The following is a 12800-nucleotide window of genomic DNA, read 5'->3' as shown; positions in this document are numbered from 1 at the left end:
TTCAAATCGACATCGTGGACTCTCCCGAAAATCACACAGATGCTTCACTCCTGAACCCTTCAGGTTGCTGTAGGTTCCACTCAGGTCCACCTCTGTGGGAAACGAGGGGTTGGACTTCAGTGCTGCTGCCAGATAATCAAGGCCAATATCTGACAAACCACAGTCCTTCAATCTGTATAAAGAATGAAAGATGTAAGTTTATTAGTATTAGTATTTAGTATTTAGTATTTAGTATTTATTTATTTATTGTCATTGTCAAGAACAATGAAATTGCGTTTGGGGCTTCCATACAACCCCAAAAAAAGAAGAAAATAATAAATACCCCTTAAAACCCAAGTGTACATATTTAACCCAGTGTGACTCCAATGCAATAAGACAATCCTTAGCAATAATGTTCGTAGAAATTCAGACAAAGACCTGAGAAACATGACAAAATACAACAATGCAACCCATTCAATATTATTGTACTGTGAGATATGATAGTTATCTATTTAAGAAAGGGGGGGGGGGGGGGCAGGAGGGGGAAGAGAATAAAGATATGATGCACCAATGCAGACCAGTTCATTGCTATTAAGAAGTTGGATATGGTTATTGTCCGTGAGAGGGGGGCAGAGAGTTCAGGAGCCTCACAGCCTGTGGATACAGGCTGTTGGCCAGTCTGGACGTTCTGGCCTGTATAGACCTGTACCTTCTCCCTGAGGGCAGCAGATGGAAAAGGTGGCGCGCAGGGTGATGTTGGTCCCGCAGGATACTGTGCACCCTCCTCAGACAGCGAGTGGGGAAGATATTACTGATCTCTGGCAGACTTGTTCCAATAATTCTGCCAGCTTCTTTCACCACCCGCTGGAGTGCTTGCTGATCGGCCTTGGTGCAGCTGGGGAACCACACTAGAAATCCATACGTCAGAACGCTGCTGATGGCACAGTTGTAGAAGTTCAACATCAGAGATCTGGGAATGTGTGCACTCCGCAGTCTCCTCAGGTAGTAGAGGCGCTGTTGGGCCTTCCGTACAACTGAGGTGATATGGTTGCCCCAGGACAGGTCCTCGGTCACAGTTACCCCCAAGAATTTAAAACTGCTCACCCTCTCCACCGCCTCACTGCCAATGAAGAGAGGCAGATGGTTGTTATGGCCCCTCTTCCGGAAATCTACAATGATCTCCTTGGTCTTTTTGGTGTTTAAGACCAAGTTATTGTCGTGGCACCATGACTCTAGTTGTTGCACCTCTGTCCTATAGTTTGTCTCATCATTGTTGGATATAAGTCCGAGCACTGTAGTGTCATCTGCAAACTTAACAATGAGATTGGACGCGCAGGAGGAAATACAGTCATGGGTGAAGAGAGTGTATAGCAGAGGGCTCAGAACACACCCCTGAGGGGCACCGGTGTTGACCACAAGGGTGGAAGAGGTGTTATTAGACAAAGAGCTTGAAATCATTCAGTGTTTCATCATCTGTTCAGAGCTGAAGAAGGTTCAGAATGTAGAAGTTTAGAAAATGGAAACTCCAAACAGCTGAAGCCAACAGGAAGCAGCTTCAAACAAACACAACAAGAGAAAAAACTCTGAATGTTTCACATTAAAGTCGTACATTTCTAACAAGAGTGTTTTAAAGACAGCGTCACTGATGATCATCTTCTGCCCAGTAAAACTTTGGTTTTCCTCATGTGAGTGTTAATGATGCACAAAGACTGTGAGTGCAAAGAGGGAGCGAGGAGGATGACAGAGAGATGGTACAGGAGCATCAAGAACCCGGCGAGGAAATGAGCAGAAGGACTTTGGAGCCTGTTGGACTGAAGCTTTCACAGAGACGTGTTTGACTGGACACCACCAGGACAGACTTTTAATCCCAGGATTTGGATGAGCTTTCTGTCTTTATGGTCACAAATGATGCTGTAACTCTGTGAATGTCCTGGAACTGTCAGCAGTGTGGTTACGTCCTTTTGACCTGAGTTTCCACAGCTCTTATAACAGCAGTGTACATTCAGACTGAGACACGCTTCAGTCTGTATGGACCTGTTTCTGTAGCTGCCACCATCATTCTACATGTTTGTACATCAGCTTATCAAATCCTGTCTGCTGTCTTCATTTATTACTCTTCACCTGCTTCAGTCTCACTGTGTGGGCGGAGCTGCCTGAGCCCCGCCCACACAGACACAGCTCCTCTCTGGAGCTAAACGTCTGCTTCATCTCCGCCTCTTTTCTTCATCCTCCACCTCTCTTTTCTCTTCTTCGGTGTTCTGCAGCCACGGAGCCTCACAGCCGTTAGCACGCCCATACCTGAGCAGCTAGCATTACCCAGCATGCCGTGCAGCAGTGTCAGTTTGTAAATGTGCAAGAATTCCTGCTCCAAACTGTTTCACAGAGTGCTGTGTGCCGTGACCTTTGACCTGCTAAAGACAGTCAGCTGTGGATTATTCATTGTTGTGTCTGATACTTAGAACTGTGAGGAAGAAGCTACACAGTTAATCAGGGTCCCCTCTCTCTGAATCAGGAAAGGTGGGCAGGCCGCGTGTGGGCCGCGGGCCATACGTTGAGTATCACTGTTTGAAATGTGAACATTGTTCTGCTGCAGTCAATGGACTAAACCAGAGAAGAAGAAAACAGACTTTACCATGAAGATCCTCAGTGTGGATCAGTATAATATCAGCCTGATGTCTGCAGTTTAGTGTCAGCACAACTTTCACATCATATTCATCTCAGCACAACTAAAACATGCTGACTGACCTCAGAGTTTCAAATCGACATCGTGGATTCTCCAGGAAACCACACAGATGCTTCACTCCTGGATCCTTCAGGTTGCTGTAGGTTCCACTCAGGTCCACCTCTGTGGGATACGAGGGGTTGGACTTCAGTGCTGCTGCCAGATAATCAAGGCCAATATCTGACAAACCACAGCTCCACAATCTGTATAAAGAATGAAAGATGTAAGTTTATTAGACAAAGTGCTTGAAATCATTCAGTGTTTCATCATCTGTTCAGAGCTGAAGAAGGTTCAGAATGTAGAAGTTTAGAAAATGGAAACTCCAAACAGCTGAAGCCAACAGGAAGCAGCTTCAAACAAACACAACAAGAGAAAAAACTCTGAACGTTTCACATTAAAGTCGTACATTTCTAACAAGAGTATCTTAAAGACAGCGTCACTGATGATCATCTTCTGCCCAGTAAAACTTTGGTTTTCCTCATGTGAGTGTTAATGATGCACAAAGACTGTGAGTGCAAAGAGGGAGCGAGGAGGATGACACAGAGATGGTACAGGAGCATCAAGAACATTAAAGTCTGGCGATTAAATGCCTCACTCCTAAATGACAGCCAGTTTTGTGAGTTCATACATACTGAACTGAGCCTTTAACTCTCTGGGATTGCACCAAGACATACATTAGAGGTTGCATAATTTAATTTGCAAGTGCCAGGAAAAAAAGAAAAGAGGCTAGGCGGTGTGAATTGGAGGCCAAAATAAAACACCTAGAGCAACAACACAAAAAAGCACAGACAGCCAATTTGCTTTCCGATCTTAAAATGTTACGTAGTGAGCGTAATAGTTTAATAAACGAGAAAATTGAGGGCAATTCATTAAACAAAAGTACTATGAACAGGGTAGTAGGGCTAGTAGATTGCTGGCAATAAGACTCAGGAAACAGCAAACGTGTAATATGGTCCAAAAGTTGAAGTCAGATTAAACCCTGATTACTAAACCAGTTGTTTTGCCAATTTTTCAAGCCATTATATAAAAATTCAGATACATGTAAAGATAACAATACACTATCTGATTTCTTAGAAAAGATCAATTTAAAAACACTGCCAGAGTCTGTAGCAAAGGAGTTAGATGAACCAATTCGACAACAAGAAATTTTACAGGTGATTTCAAACCTTAAAACTAAAAACAGTCCTGGCCCTGATGGTTTTATTAACAAATTCTATAAAAAACTTAAGGACAAAGTCGCACCCTTATTACTGAAAGCTTACCACTGCGCTCTGGAGACTGGGACTATGGCGCCGTCCTGGAACGATGCTACAATTGTCGTAATCCATAAAGAGGGCAAGGACCCCACAAACTGTCAATCATACAGGCCAGTCTCATTACTTAATACTGATTTGCGCATTCTCACCACGATTTTAGCCAAAAGAGTTAGTAAAATTATTACACAGGTTATAAATCCAGATCAAACGGGGTTCATTGCAGGAAGGCACCATGGGCACAATGTTCGTAGATTGTTGAACTTAATATCCTTGTACAAGACCAAACAAGAAGAAACAATGATTCTGTCTCTTGATGCGCAAAAAGCATTCGACAGGGTTTCCTGGCAGTACTTGGGCCAAACACTTGAAAGATTCAAATTTGGGCCAAACTTAATTAAGAGGATACAGATTCTTTATTCCAACCCAATGGCGGCTGTACGGGTAAATGGAACAATATCAGCCAGATTTCCACTGGAACGTGGGCGTAGACAAGGATGCCCACTGTCGCCCCTGCTGTTCGATATAAGTATTGAGCCTCTGGCGCAGTTGATTAGAGAAGAACATGAAATTCAGGGCCTTTCAATTAATGGAGAACAGCATAAATTGTCCATCTATGCAGACGATGTACTTTTATACATTTCAAATCCTGCAGTCAGTTTACCTCATTTAAAAGAAATCATTAGTACATACGTTTACCTCTCTGCTTACAAAGTTAATATTAACAAAACAGTGGCAATGGATATAGGAGGAAACATTTCACAAACATTCAAGGAGCGATGTGGCTTTAAATGGCCAAACGAAGGTATCAAGTATTTAGGAATTCAAATTCCTCACTCATTATCAGACTTGTTTAAAATAAATTATGAAGTTATAGCTGCAAAAATAAAAAAAGACTTAGAGAGATGGACAGTCCTGCCTCAGTCTTTCTTGGGTCGGATCGAGAGTATACGTATGAATGTATTGCCAAGACTTCTAGACCTTTTTCAAATGCTGCCTATTAACATTCCCAACTCTACATTTGATAATTTAGATAAACTTTTTTCCTAATTTATATGGCAAGGCAAACGCCCAAGGATCAAGTTCCAAACATTAAAACTGTCAAAGCTGCAGGGGGGATTGGCTGTTCCAAACCTGAAATATTATTTCTGGGCAGCTCATGAGACCCCTGACTGTATGGGTGCGGGATTTGTCTGAAACTCAGTGGCTAAACATTGAGAAGACAATGTGCGAAAGATCATTGGAATCCCTGCTTTGTTCTAACATTTCAATTAAAAATGTGCATATGGGGGAACGGACGAGGGTCACACTAAAGATTTGGCGTAGAATCAAACAATCATTTGGTCTTCCAAAAGAAATTTCAATGTTATCAAGCCTCTCCTCCCTGCAGGGTTTTTCTCCTATTGTGGAAGACTCTGGCTTCAGAGCATGGTCAAATAGCGGGCTTCATAAACTTTGTCATGTTGTGAGGAATGGGCACCTGAGCTCATTTGAACAGTTGAGGTCAGTTTCGGCTTCGTTCTTCTGACTTTTTTAGATTTCTGCAGCTAAGAAGCTTTTTGACAAAACATAAAGAATGGAGGCAAGTTTTGGAGCCCTCACCCATTGAGGAAATATTTCTAAAAACATTTCAAAGTAATTCCTCCCCAAAATTAATCAGTCATTTTTATAACGCATTTATGAGTTTCAATACAAATGCAACTTTGGATATTAAGGCAAGGTGGGAAGCTGAGACTGGCACTCAAATCTCAGAGGACACCTGGGGAGAGGTGTTCGGTGAAGCCCATCTGGTGACTAATTCTGGGCTGTGGAGAGAATTTAAATGGAAGGTGGTCATGAGATATTTTAGAACCCCAGAGATAATTGCCAAAATGAAGCCTACAAATCCTGACACCTGCTGGCGAAATTGTGGTACTTCTTTAGGAACCCACTCACATATATTCTGGTCATGCCCAAAAATCTGCTCACTTTGGAATGACATATTTAAAGTTCTCAGTACAGTTTTCCAACAACCATTAACAAAGACCAACAGTTAGCCATTTTAGGAGTCTTACCAAAGGGTTTTGTGGGAAACAATAAAAAGTATCTCTTAAGAATCTTACAGCAGCACTAAAGTGTATCACTATTAAATGGCTGAATCTTGACCCACCTTCATATAATATGTGGATTGATAAAGCAAGAGAAATTTACCAGATGGAGGAAACAACATCTGCTCTGCAGATTCAGAGAGAATTGTTTACTGAGCGTTGGCGACCCATACATGCTTTACTGTTTCAATAATTTAGCATAGGTCTGTTTCGTTTTGTCCATTTACGGCTAAGTTTGTCACATGTTATTTAATATTACATAAAGTTTTTGTTTTGTTTTGTTTTTGTTGTTGTTGTCTGTTTGTTTGTTTGTTTGTTTGTTTGTTTGCTTGGGTTTTGTTTTGTGCTTCCTAATTGCAGTTCTTATTTTAACCTACATTTCTGCATTGCAGTTCCTGTAACTGTCCTACTTGTGAACATCGACAAGCACAAGTTGCAATGTTGTAAATTATAATAAAAATTGAGTTAAAAAAAAAAAGAACATTAAAGTCGTACATTTCTCATAAAAACAGGACAAAGACTTGAAAAAGTCGTGTTTTTCCTTCCAGGAACCACATGGCTTCACTTTTAAAGGTGAAGTGTGACAGAAATGGACATATTTGAAGTCCAACACCTTTTTCCAGTCACATTATTAAAGCAGACAAACTACAAGCTCATTTTCATTCCAACAAGTCATCTTCTGACCTGGGCCCTGTTTCAGGAAGCCGGTTTAGTGGAAAAACTGAGTAAGTATACCCTGAGTTAACGAAAACTCTGGGTTTTCGGTTTCACAAAGCGAGTTCAGATGAAGCCTCAGTGAGTCACTATGACGACACACTCCGTGAAGCTAACCTGCCCCCTAGCAGGTTTACTACAACTAACCCTGACTGTCTCCGCCCCTTTGTCGGAAACCTGACAGTAGGAAGTGTCGGACATGGCGTGCCCCTTCCTTGAAGAGCCAGTAGATCGTGAAGCCCAAATTCTCCGCAGAGCTCTCCGCCGGGAGAGAGTGATCAGAGCGCGTTTGGACATTTTATCATTTCCTGATGATTTTCTGTGTGAACGTTACCGTTTCTCAGCACAATCTATAAGTTATTTGGATAACATCCTCAGGCCATATATTACGCATGTGACACATCGTGGACATGCTCTCAGTTCTGTACATATTATTTGTATTGCACTTCGGTTTTTTGCAAACGGGAGCTTTCTGTATAATATTGGTGACGCTGAGCACGTTTCCAAGGCTACCGTCTGTCGGGCAGTCAGGAATGTTACAGTTGCACTGAAACGTCTCCTGTACTCGTCTGTGGTGTTCCCCGGTCATAGACCCACAAGATTCATCAAAGAGGGATGCCACAAAATTACAGGTATCAGGATGACCAAAACTTAATTTATGATGTGGTGATACTTGGACTACTACTTAAATTTTACATTTATTTTCACGGTTCCCAGGCGTGATTGGCTGTACAGATGGCACTCACATTCCAATCATTGCTCCTTCAGTAAATGAAGGAGACTATGTGAACAGGAAGTCTTTCCACAGCATTAATGTGCAGGTACATAGTTCCCTGTAGCATTTCAAACTAACAAATTATTTCATTATAGTAATGGATGCTAATTTGTGTTCTCTGCACTGTGAAGATCATATGTGATGCTGCCAACATTATCACAAATGTGGAAGCCAAGTGGCCAGGCTCTGTCCATGACTCACAAATATTCCGTGAATGTACACTGAGCACAAAATTTGGACATGGTGAGTTGAGAATACTTTAAAATATATAAAGACCAATTGCTTCAGGGACATTTGAACTGAAGTGTATCCTTCTGTCTTAGGAGAGTTCACTGGCTACTTGCTTGGTGATAGGGGGTATCCATGTTTACCCTATTTGCTTACCCCTTACCCTGACCCTGAACCGGGCCCACAGCAGCGATATAATCTGGCTAATTGCAGGACAAGAGCCAGAATTGAAATGACTATCGGAATGCTTAAGGCCCGGTTCCAGTGCCTGCAAAGACTCAGGGTCACCCCAGAAAGGGCATGTGACATTATTGTGGCATGTGTGATTCTTCACAACATTGCCACAATTAGAGGAGAACACTGTCCTTCTGAACCAAACATCAGCAGTGATCCAAACCATGAACATCCTGACCCTCCCACGGACATACAAGATGGAAGCGCAGTCAGAGACACCATATGTCACAATCATTTCCTTTGACCCATCACCTCAACATGTTGAAAGAAGAATAAACAGATTTTTTGTTCAACTGGCTTTATTGGTCGCCTGTGTTTCCTGTACACAAAGTATTAAAAGATGTAAACCTCATAAAGTGTCTCTGTTGCTTCCTCCTCTGTAACAGCTGTCAATGTTTCTTCATTATTTTCCTGTAGTAAAGAAGTTAACAACATTGCTGTTCTACTGTAAACTCATATAATCTGTGGAGTATTACTCACAACTGCATGTTGGTCTGGCTCAACAGGAGGCTGCACCAGATGCAGTACACCACCACCATCAACTGATAGAATATGAGGTTTATACAGGTCACTTATAACTTACAAGGGACCAAATGGCAATTAACAAACATACCAATCACCTTACACTTCATTGTCATTATGCTCTCAAAGACAACCAAGACTGAGGGAAGGCAAAATCAGTCGGAAAATAACTTCACTACAAAATAATTCATTATGGTAAAGAGTTTATCAAATGAATGAGCAGCACTGCAAAGGTGACTGTGAAGAAAGGATGTATGCACATCATGTATTATTTTGAATTTACCCCCTATGTAGGCACTTGTGTCTTGCGGGGTTATTGACTCAGAGGATGTCCCCGCAGAGATGCCTTCGGCCACAGGGCGCCCACTGTTTTGGCTGAGGGCCAACTGCTCAGCCTCTGTGAGTGGTGGTGGTGGAGGACCCCCACCTGTTTTTCGGGCCTCCGCTTTTTTTCTGTTGGCTATAACGGGCCACATTTGAGCATACAGAGTAAGCAAATATGTACTTGTAATGTGCTCAGATAATTTCAATAAGTGCTTACAGAAAGAAAATTAATGTAGCCTCTAACTGCAATTGATTTACATCGGACAAACAGACCAAGCACTATGGCTCATAATACAATTACACCTTACCTGTTTGGACTATATTTTTATATTTCATTTTTACTTGCTGCCAGGCACGTTTGGGGCCTGTTGGGTTGCACCTGCGCTCACATCACATCACAAAATAAAATGTATAAAATAACAAATAAAATAACATATGATAAAATAACGTGTTAAATGGGTGGAAATCCCTAGATCAATGTTTATATTAACACTCACGCATTGACTCTGTCGGCTATGTTTTGCCATGCATGCCCCCTTTGTTTTGCAGCTGAGGCTGTGTTACTTTTTTTCTGAGAAATTTGCATGTTATCGGCATATGCTGCCATCAGAATTTCGGCCTCAAGCGCTGTGAAATACATTGACCGCGCCTTCTTTCCCTCCGTCTCCATGGTGACTCGCTTAATCTGTGCTCTGCTTATCAGGGCTTTATGTATCCTCGTCCGCGCGCTTCACTTGGGGTTAAAGCAACTCCGCGTTGATTGAACTAATTGTTATCAGCCTTTCTGAAACCGAATATTCCGAGTTGGACAGTTCGGGGTTACTCAACCCTGCGTATCATTTTTAACTCTGAGTTTTCTAAACCGGCTTCCTGAAACAGGGCCCTGGACTAACAACACTGGTCTCTATGTGCAGCTGGCTGTGAGACCAGTGCTCAGGGAGCGTCTACAAAGTGCAACACTGAAAGAACATCACACACTCATTTGCTTCCAGCACTTTCACACAAACATCTACTGTCATTATTGTCACCAAACTCTGTGGATCCGTTATTGCAAATTCAAATGGGATCAAATGGTCAGACAAAAGAGGGTTATGAGGAAATCTGATGAAATGTTGTGTATTAGCAGCAAGTTATTGAATCATTTTCCTCAGAAACCAAACAAAATGATTGACAAACATGTTTTTACAAACTCAGTGTTGGACTTGGATCAGCAGGATAAGCTGATGTTTAAAGGCATTTGAGTCTCGCTGTATGAGAGTCCAGTTATTACTCAATATTTATGGATGATGTTCTTTCAGTGTTGCACTTTGTAGACGCTCCCTGAGCCTCACAGCCAGCTGCACATGGACCAGCTGACATTACCCAGCATTAGAGGCGGCTGTAAAAAATTCATGTTCCCATTTAAATGGTTTTAATTTGAATAAAACGATGTTGATTCATTCAATCCTGAATCGATGTTTAATATAAATGTATTTTGCCAGAATCTCAGGTTAAAGCTCACAAACTATTTCAACAAGCAGCAAACAGCTAAAACAGTAAATGAGAGCAGCTAAACACACAAAGATGGAAACACAGAGCGTGGATCGTTCACTCGACGGCACGTACACGGACACGCCGTCGGGGCTGAAAGTGGACAGCTCACAGATCCTGAAGCTGCAGGTTTCATCTGTCTCCAACCAAAACTGAGTGAAGCAGCAGCAAAAGAAGATCCAAACTCTGCTTCACGTTTGATCAATATGCTCATGAATTCTCTCTGACTTTGGCTGTTCCTGCCTGCACAGCTCTCTCTCTCTCAGTGTACTCCAAGAACAGCTTCAAACATCTGTTTCTGCATCATTCACTGTTTATTAGACACCAGTCTGCTGTTGTGTAATAATGAAACAAGTCGATGCTTCAGTGCGTTGAATTGTGTTACACAAAGAAAAGCAAAGTTTCTCGTTGTTCAGGCAGAATCGAGCGTTGAAGAATGAATTCACACGTCAATAAACATTTTCAAGCAGGACAATGAAAGCAGGAAATACCCCAAACTGCCATTTCTCATTCTACAACTTCAACAACTGCACATGAATTATACTTCATACACAGACCCACAGTCTCTGATTGCTCTGAAATCTCACTGACAGCCAATAGAAATAAAGAAAAGTCCAGACTGACAGTCTCTGTGGGGTTAGGCAGTGAACTGCTCACGCTGCGTTAAAGTGCATCACAAACTATTGGAATTGGATCCAACTTTGTGAAGCAGATTTCTTCTCAGCTGCTGTTTTGAACATTTCCTCATGAACTGTATTAAACTCTGTAAATGAACTGAGAACTATTTCTACATTTGAAACTATGGATTCATTTTCCCGTTCACTTCTGTACCTTAGTGTATAAATGAATGTTAGACTGGGCTCCATGGAAACACTTGGACTGGTCTCAGCTGCCTTCTTTCTGTAGTCCTTTCTCTTCTCCAGCTTCTGTTTGAAATCCTCTCACAGAGCCTGAAACCTGCTTTGCTGTCATGTTTGGGCCTGTGTTCCTCTGCTTTAACACAAACCTCACCACAGCAGCTGTGTGGGTCGTCTCTGTAGCAGCCCGATCAGCTTCTGATACATGAACATCATCACAGCTCCTAACTTCACCTTTATTAGCTTTGACATTCATGTCTTTCTTTTCTCTCTCTGTTTCCACACAAGCTCAAAGTCTCTGTAGCCTGAAATATAGAAAAACAACAACAGCTGCAGTCAGTGAACTCACCTCAGAGTCTCCAGTCGACAGTTTGGACTCTCCAGTCCAGCACACAGAAGCTTCACTGCTGAATCCTGCAGCTTGTTGTTACTAATGTCCAGCTCTGTCAGATGGGAGGGGATGGACTTCAGAGCCGAGGCCACAACTTCACAGTGAGTCTCTGAGAGTCCACAGTCAGCCAGTCTGAGATTACAGAAAATATAAAATATGTTATTATAAAAGCAGAAAGTCTGCATTATAAACACAGACTGAATGTATATGAAGACAAAACAAAGTGAGGTCATAATCTGATGAACATCTGCTCTTCACATCTGTGCTTCAGCTCCTCTTACTGTGTTTGACATGACACAACGATTGAGTCTCTCTCAGACCTGCAGACTTTTAATGAGAATCTTTGTTTGGCTTTAATCTGCAGATGAAGGAGGAAGATGGTGTCACATTTAGGCTTCCATAATGTCCACAGTCTGTCAGTGAGATCTGATCCAGAGTCAGAGTGAAGACACACATGTGGACTGTTTCCTGTCTTGAATCCAGAACATTTTGAATGAGTTCAGCTCAGTGAAGAGTTCCAGCTGGAAAGACGATCTCTGTTTGCTACCTGCTGCTGTCAGGTACGACTGTTCACGTCCACACGCAGGAAAAATCTGCTGACTGTCACCAAACGGAGCAGAAATCTCATCACTGGACAATAATGATGAATGAACTCAGAGCTGCTGATATCACATCTGATTTCAGGGGAACTAAACTAAAAAGGAACAAATAGAAACAACCATCATGACTCTGTTTGACCTTCAGATCAGAAACTATGGTTCAGAACAGCAGCAGGATTTCAGGCACTGTCACATCCTCAACATCCATATTCCAAATGCTCTTCCTGACAGGACACTCTTTGTTCCCACTCAGGGAGTTTCCATGTGTACAAATCATTTCTGAATCTCAGTAGACTGGGAGGTTTTTCCATCTCATGAATCTCTTTCCTAACATCAAACTAGATAAATCAAACAAAGGAACTGGAGTCTGTCTAATTTCTGACCCCAGTAAAGTTTGTACTGGGATACCCCGACATACTCTCTCTCCATCTGCTCCCACAGCCTCATATTCACAGCTGGCCCTTCTCTCAGCATCCACACTCAGGGTGGGGGCGGGGTCAACACCAGTCAAAACCATTGCTTTGGCCTTATGGCCATTTTATTAGTGTGCGTTTCTCAGTAACAAGCAGGCCTACGCACAGGTGT

The 12800-nt window shown here is 42.2% G+C and overlaps 1 protein-coding gene across 3 annotated transcripts in view; it reads right to left on the bottom strand.

Moving 5' to 3' along the window:
* LOC147302767 (protein NLRC3-like) overlaps positions 1 to 12800 on the bottom strand; it is a 38005-nt gene that overhangs the window by 12326 nt on the left and 12879 nt on the right. For 2 of the 3 annotated variants that reach the window (XM_086284421.1, XM_086284423.1), the window contains one exon: positions 11575 to 11748. In XM_086284421.1, coding sequence (XP_086140547.1) covers positions 11575 to 11748 — 174 coding nt within the window. Of the gene's footprint in view, positions 1 to 2705; positions 2905 to 11574; positions 11749 to 12800 lie in introns of those variants that run through there. The other variant, XM_086284422.1, reaches the window with a different exon arrangement.

Source organism: Aulonocara sp. 'chitande type north' Nkhata Bay, linkage group LG23 (assembly GCF_057382095.1).
Source record: "Aulonocara sp. 'chitande type north' Nkhata Bay isolate Kocher_YH1m ecotype deep benthic linkage group LG23, A_spYH_male_GT1.1, whole genome shotgun sequence".
In the NCBI taxonomy this organism is placed as follows: domain Eukaryota; kingdom Metazoa; phylum Chordata; class Actinopteri; order Cichliformes; family Cichlidae; genus Aulonocara; species Aulonocara sp. 'chitande type north' Nkhata Bay.
Note: the sequence above shows the minus strand (reverse complement) of the source record. Positions and strands in the feature narration are given on the sequence as shown.